General features: G+C 41.6%; 1 protein-coding gene across 2 annotated transcripts; it reads left to right on the top strand.

The window, feature by feature from the left end:
* The first annotated feature begins 788 nt into the window (after nucleotides 1–788).
* Nucleotides 789–6,086, top strand: LOC139579199 (acidic leucine-rich nuclear phosphoprotein 32 family member B-like). 2 transcript variants are annotated; one of them, XM_071407626.1, is made up of 7 exons: nucleotides 789–1,094; nucleotides 3,381–3,530; nucleotides 3,879–4,001; nucleotides 4,268–4,454; nucleotides 5,097–5,197; nucleotides 5,291–5,354; nucleotides 5,473–6,086. In XM_071407626.1, the coding sequence occupies exons 1-7, from the start codon at nucleotides 1,041–1,043 to the stop codon at nucleotides 5,553–5,555; spliced, it is 762 nt and encodes a 253-aa protein (XP_071263727.1). In that variant the 5' UTR covers nucleotides 789–1,040; the 3' UTR covers nucleotides 5,556–6,086. The 2 variants fall into 2 exon arrangements, with proteins under 2 accessions (XP_071263727.1, XP_071263726.1); XM_071407625.1 differs by having other exon boundaries at nucleotides 792–1,094; nucleotides 5,470–6,086.
* Nucleotides 6,087–14,269: the final 8,183 nt, after the last annotated feature.

Raw genomic sequence — 14,269 nt, 5'->3', positions numbered from 1 at the left:
TCTCTATGCAGGAAGCGTAAGGGAGAAGTACCCCATCACGGTGTGCATATACAATGCTCCCTTCACTGTAAACCAAATAAACGCACTCTACCTACCGGTTCTAATAAAAGGGCAAATTGTATGAGATTGTTGGGAATCTTCATATTGCTTGAGATGCTGATTATTGGTAAATGAAATAAGTGTACACACATTAAATAGGGTGTAATGTTTATTGAGCATATGTACATTAGGACAACAATGTCATGTGTTTAGGTTACGTTGAAATGTACTGATAAACAAAGAATGCTATGAAATTTATTTGCCGCTGCCTTGTCAACAGGTATCTTAATAATTAATTTCAAAATAAGGCCTTTTAAATAATACAATAATTAGGTGGTTGCTTGGGTTTGTCCTGTTTCACACATGTACCAGTGTATATTATACACGTGTGAAATGGAAATGTACTTTTTGCATATCCCAAATCCCCCTGAGACACCCTCGAAGAGTGGGGTCAAGGCTGGGAGGGGAGCTCAAACATCTCTGCTGTAGATAGATAAGTAAATAATAGTTCTGATTTCATTTGTTTTTTCTTTAGAACTCATTGCAATGATTTCTGATTATGTAATCAATTGATTTATTAAATATGTTTAAAATAATCTCCGAATTACAAAATGTTACAAACTGGTTATTTTTATAAAAAATAATCAGATAAAAAGACTGACAAAAAACATTTGTTTAAACTTAGAATTGTAAATAATACATCACTTTTCACCCCAGAAATAAATCGCACCCCAGTTGTTTCATGGCAGCGTCATGTTTTGTGACTGCAATGCCTGTTTAACGGCAGTGAGCGTTTCTGACCAGAGATGGCGCTATTGAGAATATATTTTGTTTTAGTCCCGTTTCCCTCCATGGTTTCTCCTCTCCGCGGGTAACTTGGCGTTTGGCTCAGTTCATTATACAGTCCCATATTCTTCCTCCATTAGGGCATCTCTCTGCCTTTGGACTGAATATAAATTACACCGACACACAAGAGAAAAGTTCAACTTTCGTAGGGCGAGATGGACATGAAAAAGAGGATCCACTTGGAACTAAGAAACAGGACCCCATCTGATGTAAGTCGTGCCTTTTAAACCAAACCTTTAGTTTTCTGGCTAGCTTGCTACTTTTTTGCTTTCCAAGTGACCTGTGTAGCTAATGGTGACCACATGGACTTAATGTTTCTCATTTATTAGTAGAGCAGAAAATACTTAACTGTAACAAGCTACATTACACTGTCCCCGTTGGGGCGTGAGGGGGAACAAGACAATATTCAATCGTTACTTTCGAAAGGCGATTATTTTTTGCTTTCTGGCATTATTGCAGTGTTAACAGTTTCACAGTCACTGGGTAGATGTTGCACACACACGGTTCGAATGCAACAACGTTGTCTCAATTATTTGTTAACTTCTACATCTGTGTTGTAGGAGACGTGTTTTTCCACGATGCGTTAGACATTGACGGAGTGTTTTATTTTATATAGACCTTGGTAGCCATGTTTGTTGCTAGCATAAATTCTAAAATGGGGCGCCCTTTATTACAATGCACTTAAATCCACAACAATAATCAAAAATTAAGTTTATACCCCATGCCCCTACTTTTGTGATATCATTCATGAGATCCCGGGTGGCTTATTTTCGACATTTTCCACGAATTGGGTAGCGACACATTAGATAGCTAGCAAGCAAAATTAGTCATTAACGTTTGTTCTCACGACTCATGCACATATTGTAGGCTACAACTGCTACTATTACATCCCCTTTTCGCAAGCTAGTAATGTAACGTTTATATTACTTGCTAAGAATCAACTGAAGTTGAGGGAATTAGCCAGCTACAATGTCGCCGATGATCTAACGTTGCATGCCTACCCTAACATTCCGTCAAATATTATTGTTCGACTTGAGATTCATAAACTAAATAATTTCCCGCAAATTAAAGCTGATTTGTTACAATGTTGCTAATTCGCAGCGGCCAGCGAATGTTTGGTTCCCGCCATATTATTCCCCACAACTACCACGAAAGCAAACGAAATACTTATTGAAACTGGCAAACCTCCACGTTCAGATTCGGTATTTTGTATGTTAATAATTTAAAATGTCTAATGCTTAGGCTACCGACAATCTCCGAATAACGTGTTGGTCGTCGGCTCGTGCAATAGCCTGCCTGAATGACAAGAGACAGAGGAAACTGCGTTCGGTGCGTGGGTTGCTAAAACTCGACGTTGACGCTCTCTGGTTTTCATGCAAACATTGATAAAAGTATTCTACATTGAAAGTTAATTTTAAGGGATGGTTTTACGTAATTACTGCATGTAAACAGGCATCCATCTCCGGAGAGTTTAGAGAACTCTGCATACTGTATCTCAGGAATCGCCATGTTGTCATTCTGCCGTCTTTGAAGCTCTGGAGAAATGAGGCTCCATCTTTGTTTGACTAATTTCCGTTCTGAATATTTCCTTCGACGTTGTTTACGAAACGGTGATATAATGTAACAAACTGTCATATCGGTCGTTCGCTCGACGACTAGGCGATCCATTTCCCCAATAAATTCGATTTTAAAATAAAAAAGTGCATCTTTACATGGTATATTCGCAATCCTTTCCATTGCTGTAGGGTAGGTAATGGCGGGCAGTCAGGCTTCTCTTGCAGGTCCTCAACTGCACAGCAGCGCTTAAAAGGGCAATGGCTAGCCTGTAGCGAGCTTGCTAACAAAAAGCATTGCATGTGTCATTAGTGACTGAACAGCGGGCAAGTGAAGGTAGAACTGTATTGTGCGGTTCTTCCTCGTGGCAGCTGGTTTAAAGAAACAACCGCGGTGCCTCGACATAAAACATCATGCAACCAAATACCTTTATTGATGACTCCACTCGACAGCCTTATCAATGTTTCACTTTTCATCAATGTTTCACTTTGCCAATGTGCAAATCATGATATTTGACGTTCAGCGTTAACTTTCTTCAACCCTTTTATCCAGTTTTGGTTGCGTAACGACTGTCCCTCACGTGAACTTTTTAAACGATGAGATTTTGTTGTGAGGAATTGAAAGGTTGCAAGTATTCACACATAAATCAGGAAAACGTCAGAATAACAACCACTCCTGTCATTGAGATCCATATTTTGTGTATTGACCCTTTTCAATCATGAAGTTTAGATTCAATCGTAGTTTTTGTTGTTGTATCAATGCCTCAAATGTTGTCAACATGTAACCATTCTTAACAGATTTTCCCACACCATTTTTGCATATATGCGTAAAATAACGCTTTTATAATATGTGTGCATCCTCAGTTTTAGTGTTTGTAGTGCATCTGTAAACAATGCATACATATGCTTTTCTTTGAATTACAATTTTACACATTTTTATAGGTACGAGAACTTGTCCTGGATAACTGCAGATCAAATGAAGGGAAAATTGAAGGTCTCACAGCAGAATTCGTCAATCTGGAATTCCTCAGTTTGATAAACGTTGGCCTAATCTCAGTCTCCAACCTTCCCAAACTTGGGAAACTCAAAAAGGTAATGTTTTTTTACACAAGTTACTTAGTTACAGTATTGTAATGACCTGACTAGATCATAAAGGAGCAATTGTCCAGACAGAAGAACGATTTTTGTTGACTCCTTAAAAACAAAAAAATGTAAATTCTGCCTGGGGGGTATAGAAAGAGCCATTGTATGCATTCCTAATGGCAACCTATTCCATATATAGTGCACTATTGAGGGCCCTTGTCAAAAGTAGTGCACTGTTATGTAAGGAATAGGGTTCCATTTATGGCATAGTCATTGTTTTCTGAAAGACTGTTACTTGCTTGGGAGTTTTTTTGTTGTTGACAGAGGTGACTGATATGTCTTCACATTATGTTGCAGTTGGAACTCAGTGACAACAGAATCTCTGGTGGCCTTGACGTGCTAGCAGAGAAACTCCCCAACCTCACACATCTAAATCTAAGTGGGAACAAACTGAAAGACATCAGTACGTTGGAACCTTTGGTAGGTACACCAAACTCCCGGTAGAGCACAATACAGTGCGACACCATCTCATTGTCTCAGGCTATGCCTCAAATGACACTATTCCTTGTATAGTTGGCAGGGAGATTTGTTTTATACTAATTTCTGATTTGTTTCCCTATGTGGCTCTAGTCAAAATTTTGTTTGCTAGCCTATATGGGCAAAAGGTGTGCTCTAAAATCAAATTAGATTTATTCCGCCAGTGTTTTTTCACACCCTAATTACCCTACACCCATTTGGTCCCACAGAAAAAGCTGGACAGCCTGAAGTCTCTGGACCTGTTCAACTGTGAGGTGACCAACCTGAATGACTACAGGGAGAGTGTGTTCAAGCTGCTCCCTCAGCTTACCTACCTGGACGGGTACGACGTGGAGGACCGAGAGGCATCCGACTCGGACGGAGAGGTCGACGGTGTGGACGATGACGAGGATGAGGGTGGGCATCCATTTTTTGTGTGTTTTGAGGGAATATGAGGAATGTGCAGATGTGAGTTGAATGGGGGTCTTCTGTAGCTCAGTTGTTAGCCCATGACGCTTGCAACGTCAGGATAGTAGGTTCGATTCCCGGGATCACCCATACATAAAATGTATGCTCGCGTGACAAAGTCGCTTTGAAAAAAAGCATCTGCTAAATGGCATATTATATATTACAATCCATATTAGTATATCGTGGGTGTTTTGTCATGCAAGGGAATTTTATTGTGTATTTGTACGGTTTGTCGGGCATGTGATAACTGACAATGGATGTGATTAGATATTTATTAGGATCTTTTAGTCCTCAGTTGGACTAATCTACCAAGAGTCCTTAAACATAAAAATACAATTTATAATATGATCACATTTTCACATAACACACTGTTGCAAACAGACATAATACACTGACATTGACCAGATAAATACTCTTTAACACTCTGAAAAGAGAGATTGATTCCTTCGTCTACCATAGTCCTGCACAACCTTCCAATGTATTATATCTAAATGGTTTGTTTGAATTTCTATATTGAAAGGTTTTTGGTTTGCTCAGATAAATTATTCACTTGCTCTGAATCAAAATGTGATGTATTTATTTTGTTTTTAGAAGATGAGGAGGGAGAGGAGGAAGACTTTGATGAGGAGGATGATGACGATGAAGAGGGAGTAGAAGGAGAGGAGGAAGATGAGGTCAGCGCCGATGAGGAGGTAAACCCCTTTTTGGTTTGTTTGACTCAATAGTTTGAAAGATCAACGGGGGGCATATTGTTGATTCTGACCTGCTCTGTCCCTTCTCTCCAGGAGGAAGACCTTGGCATTGATGGTGAAGTTGAAGATGAGGAGGATGAGGACGAGGATGAAGAGGGTATGTCATTGTCATACTTTTTGTCACAAGCGCATGTCCGAAACTCATGTTAAAAAGTTTAACTTTGGGATACTTTACTAAGTACAGTGTAATAACTCTTTCTCACTTCCCCTAGAAGTTGAGGCTATCAAAGGCGAGAAGAGAAAGCGAGAACCCGATGATGAAGATGACGATGATGATGACGACGAGGACGACGATTAAGAGCAAAAAACAAGAGCCTGTCAAGTTACCAACCCGTTCCCTCTCCACCCTTACACCCTGCCTACGCCACGTCTCTCCCCCAGCTTTGAGTCCCCGTGTGGGGAAAGACTGTACTGGATGGGTGGTCCGAGTGGAGCTGCCTGCTCCCGATGGAACCGAGAGCTATTCCCAAGGTTCTCAAGCAGCGCACCACTCCGCATTCCACAATTTCACTGTCAACTCCCCCTTTATGTATACCTGTGTGAGGACTTTGGGACTGGTATCTAGTTTTGGGTCTGTGCTTTTTAATATTTTGTTGGATGAACTCTGAATTTATATTTTATGTTGTTGGGTTTATTATTTCTTCCCCCTCTTCTTTTGTCTTTGTTTTATTTTTCGTTCCTTATCCCCCCCAATAAAATTATTGCTATAGCAGCTGTGTGATGAGCGAGCTATGATTTTGTGGCCGCCTGTTGCACAAATCAAGGTTGTAGCTACATTTTTACTTCCTGTATGACCAAACTACTTTGTAAATAAAATGTTACAATTTTGCGCTTTGCTCTCCTGCCATACTTTTCTCTTGTCACATCTAGAGTTGAATGAATCTGAGTTAAGTGCAAGTCGTCTGTCTCACCCCCTGCTGATTGCAATAGGTTACCTCAGTGGGAAAAGTCTGTAACTCGTTTTTATATTACATAGAATATTAATTTCCTTAAGGCCTCAGAATGGAAACTTCAAAGTCACTTTACAAGATGACATGTTGCACCTCATCATTTTATTATTTTGAATGGGAGGGAAGGAAAAAATGGGAAGATGTGAAATCCACTTTAACCCCAGAGCTGCCATGTGTTCGCACTTCTCTTTGTATGTTTGACTTTGAGAGTTGCAAAAGAGGTTATTGGTTCAATTCTAATTTGTTTTGCTTTGAGTGCTCCTAGAGATTTGAGGATTCTAGTGCCCAAAAGCCTGTTTTAGCATGTGCAGCACCACTGAGGACTTTCAGCATTTTGAAGTAGTCAACTGGGTGGGACTTCCTATGGCTTAAGGAAAGATCACAGAATTCCATCCAGGTCACCAGGAGGAATCAGCCAATGAATTAGACTTGTGAGTAAACATTCCATAATTGCAGATGGTAGTAAATTGTCAACCTTAAAATATGGCTGTGCAGTTGAGTATGTGCCTTCAATCCATGAGGTTATGGGTTCAAACCCCCATTTCCTGTTTTCTAGTGTATATTTAACGATGTCAAATTTAAGAAAATAAGTATAATGAATGTGAAGGAGTCAGTGGCTCTGGCATAAGGATCTCCCCCCTAAGCAAGGGATTATAAAGTTGAACCTGGCTCTGGAGCAGGGTTGCCTTAACACTGAGGACTGCCACAGAGCGCATCAAGGCCACTGGGAGTGGCTGCATAACATAAGATGGCCAGAAAGTGGTGATGTTGGCCGGAAGGGTGCCATAAATGATCGAGTTCCCCCCTGGGGTGCCTGAACACTAACCAGCAGTGATTATGGGGATAAGTCCCCGGGAAAAAGTTTACACTTAGTTTTAATAGGCAAAAAATGCTCTTTAAGAACAAAGTGTCTACTTTTTTCATGGATTTTCCACCGTTACCTGTGCTGTACTCAGGAGAGGAGACCCCAGGTATTCAGAACCATTTTTTTTAGCGTGAATGCCACCACATTGCCCAGCTTGTAAACTCAGCAAAAAAAGAAACGTCCCCTTTTCATGACCCTGTCTTTCAAAGATAATTTGTAAAAATCCGAATAACTTCACAGATCGTCATTGTAAAGGGTGTAAACACTTTCCCATGCTTGTTCAATTAACCATAAACAATTAATGAACATGCACCTGGGGAACGGTCGCTAAGACACTAACAGCTTAAAGACGGTAGGCAATTAAGGTCACAGTTCTGAAAACTTAGGACACTAAAGAGAACTTTCTACTGACTCTGGAAAAACACCAAAAGAAAGATGCCCAGGGTCCCTGCTCATCTGCGTGAACATGCCTTAGGCATGCTGCAAGGAGGCATGAGGTCTGCAGATGTGGCCAGTGCAATAAATTGCAATGTCCGTACTGTGAGATGCCTAAGACAGCGCTACAGGGAGACAGGATGGACAGCTGATTGTCCTCGCAGTGGCAGGCCACGTGTAACAACACCTGCACAGGATCAGTACATCTGAACATCACACCTGCGGGACATGTACAGGATGGCAACAACAACTGCCCGAGTTACACCAGGAACACACAATCTCTCCATCAGTGCTCAGACTGTCCGCAATAGGCTGAGAGAGGCTGGACTGAGGGCTTGTAGGCCTGTTGTAAGGCAGGTCCTCACCAGACATCACTGGCAACAACGTTGCCTATGGGCACAAACCCACCGTTGTTGGAACAGACAGGACTGGCAAAAAGTGCTCTTCACTGACGAGTCGCGGTTTTGTCTCACCAGGGGTGATGGTCGGATTCTCGTTTATCGTCAAAGGAATGAACGTTATACCAAGGCCTGTACTCTGGAGTGGGATCGATTTGGAGGTGGAGAGTCATGGTCTGGGGCAGTGTGTCACAGCATCATCGGACTGAGCTTGTTGTCATTGCAGGCAATCTTCTCAACGCTGTGCGTTACAGGGAAGACATCCTCCTCCCTCATGTGATACCCTTCCTGCAGGCTCACCCTGACATGACCCTCCAGCATGACAATGCCACCAGCCATACTGCTCGTTCTGTGTGTGATTTCCTTCGAGACAGGAATGTCAGTGTTCTGCTATGGCCAGTGAAGAGCCCGGATCTCAATCCCATTGAGCACGTCTGGGACCTGTTGGATCGGAGGGTGAGGGCTAGGACCATTCCGCCCAGAAATGTCCGGGAACTTGCAGGTGCCTTGGTGGAAGAGTGGAGTAACATCTCACAGTAAGATCTGGCAAATCTGGTGCCGTCCATGAGGAGATGCACTGTAGTACTTAATGCAGCTGGTGGCCACACCAGATACTGACTGTTACTTTTGATTTTGACCCCCCCTTTGTTCAGGGACACATTATTCAATTTCTGTTAGTCACATGTCTGTGGAACTTGTTCAACTTATGTCTCAGTTGTTGAATCTTGTTGTGTTCATACAAATATTTACACATGTTAAGTTTGCTGAAAATAAACGTAGTTGACTGTGAGAGGACATTTCTTTTTTTGCTGAGTTTATACGAACCTACAACCTTGTGCTCCAGGGGGACCCTTTCCACAGGGTCAGATGCCCATTCACACTTCAAACTGTTCTCTGCATTAATGTGATATGAAGAAATGCTGAAATAGGGAAAAGAGGAGAGGGTTTGATAGAGGACTCATCTTTGTATCTGTGCCATTATAGTGTCTGTGACAGCATGGGCAGCGCCATTGAGGCTATCTCCATATTAAAGAGGTACATTTTCTTTTTCTGCATTGGCTGATTGCTCCCAACTTATAGGAAACCCTACCCAGTTGACTACTTTAAATGGTGGAAGCCCTCAATGGCAATGTCCATGTTGAAACGGGTCATATCTGTAACCCAGAGGTAATCCCTGTTGCTGCCTTAGCCAATCAGAGGGATAGTAGGGGAAGTGAAGGGAACAAATGACAATAGGCGTGGGGCAGAGACATTTGTATAGTGAGTACCGTGTGTCAGAGTAGTTTAGGGTGAGCTCAGATAGCGACCCTAGATTCGAAACGTCATCTGGCTAATTAGAAAAGCGATCCCTCTGTTTCTCACCACTGCACTGAATGCGGACCGTTCTCGCCTGCATTGGGACTCCCGCTCCAGAAGCCACAAACACGAAGCACAGGCCTGCAACGTAGTAAAATGTATTACATTACAGAGCTCTGTACCCGTTTTTTAAAGGTTGCAACCGTTTTGACTGTTATTGAATGTGTATGCTTTTACATGTATGGTGAATGACAGTGATATGGTTTTAAGTCTATTGGTTGACTTGGTGCCATACTGACTGGTTTATGTTTACCCGCAATTTAATATCTTATATGATTTATGAATATGTCTATTTACTGAGAGAGGTGTTGCTTTTCCATACTTAATATAATTTCTGAAATGAGAAATGTTGCTGTGTGCATTTTGTTTCTGTGTGTCTGATAACGGGTCAGGTTAAACTAAGGGTATTTTAATAGGGAATTTGTATTTGTATTTATTATGGATCCCCATTAGCTGCTGCCAAGGCAGCAGCAGAACACACCTGGGGTTGAGAATGAGAACACACCTGGGGTCGAGAATGAGAACACACCTGGGGTTGAGAATGAGAACACACCTGGGGTCGAGAATGAGAACACACCTGGGGTCGAGAATGAGAACACACCTGGGGTTGAGAATGAGAACACACCTGGGGTTGAGAATGAGAACACACCTGGGGTTATTTCATTTTAGTTAGACCCCAGACCACTATCAACCAGACTTCTCCCTGGTTAGGAAAATGGGTGTTACATATCCAAATGTAACACTACCCAGGAAAGGGCCGAAAATATCCCGTAGCCTTAGAAAAAAGGTTAATGAAATCAACAACATCAGATAACATTCATATTAGCCATTTCTTAGATAATCAATTTTATGATACAACAGTAGCAATGCAAGGATATAACATCTATAGAAGAGACAGGAATGCTTATGGGGGAGGTGTTGCTATATATATATTCAGAGCCATATCCCAGTAATGCTTAGAGAAGATCTTATGTCAAGTGTTATTGAAGTGTTGTGGTTGCAGGTTCACCTGGCACATCTAAAGCCTTTTCTTTTGTGGTGTTGCTATAGACCACCAAGCGCTAACAGCCAGTATCTAAATACTATGTGTGAAATGCTTGATAGTGTACAGTATGTGATGTAAACAGGTCTACTTTCTCAGGGACCTGAATATTGACTGGTTTCATTAAGCTGTCCGCTCAAGAGGACGTTTCTCACTTTAACCAGTGCCTGTAATCTGGTTCAGGTTATTAATCAACCTACCAGGGTGTTTACAAACACTACAGGAACAAGATCATCCACATGTTTTCATCACATTTGTACTAACACTGTAGAACTTTGTTGTAAAGCTGTATCCATACCCATTGGATGCAGTGATCACAATATAGTGGCTATATCCAGGAAAGCCAAAGTTCCAAAAGCTGGGCTTAAAATAGTGTCCACAGATTTTGCTGTGACTCTTATGTGGATGATGTTCAAAATATTTGTTGGTCTGGTGTGATTAATAAGGAGCATCCAGACGCTGCACTTGATGCATTTATGAAATAGCTTCTTCCAATTATGGATAAACATGCACCTGTTAAGAAACTGACTGTTAGAACTGTTAAGGCTCCATGGATTGATGAGGAATTAAAAAACTGTATGGTTGAAAGAGATGGAGCAAAAGGAGTGGCTAATAAGTCTGGCTGCACATCTGACTGGCTGACTTACTGAAAATTGAGAAATTATGTGACTCAACTCAACAAAAGAAGAAGAAACTGTATTATGAATCCAAGATTAATGATATATAGAATGATGGGAAAAAAACTTTGGAATACTTTAAATGAAATTATGGGCAGAAAGACAGATTCAACTCCATCTTTCATCAAATCAGATGGCTTATTCATCACAAAACCATTTGATGTTGCCAATTATTTTAATGATTCCTTTATTGGCAAAGTGGGCAAACTTAAGCAGGAAATGCCGACAACGAATCTTGAGCCATCGTACTAATGCACAAAAAAAACTAATAATGAAAGAAAAGCATTGCAAGTTAGAATTTTGTAAAGTTAGTGTGGGAGAGGTGAAAAAATGATTGTTATCAATCAATAATGACAAACCTCCTGGCATTGACAACTTAGACAGGAAGCTACTGAGGATGGTAGCTGACTCTATAGCCACTCCTATCTGTCATATCTTTAATCTGAGCCTAGAGGAAAGTCTTTGTCCTCAGGCCTGGAGGGAAGCCAAAGTCATTCCGCTACCCAAGAGTGGTAAAGCGGCCTTTACTGGTTCTAACAGCAGACCAATCAGCTAGCTGCAAGCTCTTAGCAAACTGTTGGAAAATATTGTGTTTCACCAAATACAATGCTATTTCTCTGTAAACAAATTAACAGACTTTCAGCATGCTTATAGAGAAGGGCATTCAACATGTACTCCACTGACACAAATGACTGATGATTGGTTGAAAGAAAGTGATAACAAGAAGATTGTGGGAGCTGTACTGTTAGATTTCAGTACAGCCTTTGATATTATTGACCATAACCTGTATTTTGAAAACGTACATTACCAGTCAAAAAAACATTACATTTGTGTTATTTCATAGTTTTGATGTCTTCACTATTATTCCACAATGTAGAAAATAAAGAAAAACCCTGGAATGAGTAGGTGTGTCCAAACTTGGTACTTGTATGTGTTATGGCTTTTCAACCTCAGCTCTGAATCCACGATATGGCAATCTAATATAACTCAGAGGGTTTTCTTTAATGGAAACATATCTAATGTCAAACATGTAAAGTGTGGTGTACCGCAGGACAACTCTCTAGGCCCTCTACTCTTTCTATTTTTACCAATGACCTGCCATTGGCATTAAACAAAGCATATGTGTCCATGTATGCTGATGATTCAACCCTATGCAAATCAGCAACCACAGCTAATGAAGTCACTGCAACCCTTACAAAGAGTTGCAGTCTGTTTTGGAATGGGTGGCCAGTAATAAACTAGTCCTGAACATCTCTAAAAGTAAGAGCATTATATTTGGTACAAATCATTCCCTACATTCTAGACCTCAGCTGAATCTGGGAATTAATGGTGTGGCTGTTGAACAAGTTGAGACTAAATTACTTGGATGTTACCTTCGATTGTAAACTGTCATGGTCAAAACATATAGATTCAATGGTTGCAAAGATGGGGAGAGGTCTGTCCGTAATAAAGAGATGCTCTGCTTTTTTGACAACACATTCCACAAAGCAAATCCTGCAGGCTCTAGTTTAGTCTTATCTTGATTATTGTCCAGTCATATGGTCAAGTGCTGCAAAGAAATTCCTAGTTAAGCTGCAGCTGGCCCAGAACAGAGCAGCACGTCTTGCTCTTCATTGTAATCAGAGGGCTAATATTCATACTATGCATGGCAGTCTCTCTTGGTTAAGAGTTAAGGAAATACTTACTGCTTCACTTCTTGTTTTTATAAGAAACATTAATGTGTTGTAAATTCCAAATTGTTTGCATAGTCAACTAACACACAGCACTGACACACACACTTACCCCACCAGACATGCCACCAGGGGTCTTTTCACAGTCCCCAGGTCCAGAACAAATTCAAGGAAACGTACAGTATTATACACAGCCATGACTGCATGGAAGTCCCTTCCATCTTATATAGAGTAAGTGAACAGAAAACCTGGTTTCAAACAACAAATAAAGCAACACCTCATGGCACAACGCCTCTCCCCATGTGACCTACTTGTTGTGTGTATGTACTAACATGTGTACACACACACACACACACACACATGTAAATTGTAAAGTATTTTGTCTGTATGTGCCGGACCCCAGTAAGACTAGATGTCGCTAATGGGGATCCTAATAAATCAAATCAAATAATGTGTCCCCTATTAATCTCTATGGTTTGTCCCAACAACTTCCTGAATGCAAGGCCCCCCCCTTCCTCATCAAAGATTATGGATATACAGGGTGCCTCCCGAGTGGCGCAGTGGTCTAAGGCACTGCATCGCAGTGCTAGCTGTGCCACTAGAGATTCTGGGTTCGAGTCCAGGCTCTGTCGCAGCCGGCTGCGACCAGGAGACCCATGGGGCGGCACACAATTGGCCCAGCGTCATCCGGGTTAGGGGAGGGTTTGGCCGGGAGGGATGTCCTTGTCCCATCGCGCACTAGCGACTCCTGTGGTGGGCCGGGCGCAGAGCACGCTGACATGGGTCACCAGGTGTACAGTGTTTCCTCCGACACATTGGTGTGGCTGGCTTCCAGGTTAAGTGGGCATTGCGTCAAGAAGCAGTGCGGCTTGGTTGATTTGTGTTTCGGAGGACGCACGGCTCTCGGCCTTCGCCTCTCCGTACGGGAGTTGCAGCGATGAGACAAGACTGTAACTACCAATTGGGGAGAAAAAGGGGTAAAAAAAAAGAGTATGGATAAGATACTTGTCTGTCCTCCCTAACAACGGGAGTCTTCGTCCACAAAGCGGCACGGTGGGGTGTCTAGCTCCCGCCTATCCTTTCTTTGGATTGGTAGATACATCTCATTATGTTGACGTCAACCACCTGTATTCAATGGAGAAAGATGCTATGCTACTAGCCTCATGCCATGAATGTGCATAGCCATCTCGAGACAACACCGATATAAAGCAACCGGGATGTCACGTGTCTTACTTATATCAGTACACTTGTAACCACCTAAGCATTACGAAAACTTATTTTAAATCAAATAAACCTCACATAGCAAATAAGCCATTCATTGTTGACAAAATTTGACACTTTCTCATTGACCTCTATACAAAAATTCCTTGCTTGGTGGGCTAAACAACAACAAAAAATGCCACCTGCTGGAGGGAGTCAGATTTTCCGGTAGTTGGATCTCCCTCTTCCTCTTTGTCATAATGCACCTGAACCATAGAGATAGATGGAGGACTAGTGCACAAAAGCCCGTTTTAGCATGGGAAGCGCCATTGAGGACTTTCACAATTTTGAAGTAGTCAACTGGGTGAGACTTCAAATGGGTATCAAAAGACTTGAAAAAATACGTAAAATATCCAAAG

This window comes from Salvelinus alpinus, chromosome 6 (genome assembly GCF_045679555.1).
Source record: "Salvelinus alpinus chromosome 6, SLU_Salpinus.1, whole genome shotgun sequence".
Classification (NCBI taxonomy): Eukaryota; Metazoa; Chordata; class Actinopteri; order Salmoniformes; family Salmonidae; genus Salvelinus; species Salvelinus alpinus.
This window is presented reverse-complemented; position numbering and strand designations above follow the sequence as displayed.

What these genes read in the sequence shown, in the direction of transcription:
- LOC139579199 (XM_071407625.1), top strand. Translation starts at nt 1,041, where the DNA reads ATGGACATGAAAAAGAGGATCCACTTGGAACTAAGAAACAGGACCCCA. An exon ending in AACTTGGGAAACTCAAAAAG is followed by an intron (nt 3,531 to 3,878) that starts GTAATGTTTTTT and finishes ATTATGTTGCAG; the next exon opens with TTGGAACTCAGTGACAACAG. An exon ending in TGAGGACGAGGATGAAGAGG is followed by an intron (nt 5,355 to 5,469) that starts GTATGTCATTGT and finishes CACTTCCCCTAG; the next exon opens with AAGTTGAGGCTATCAAAGGC.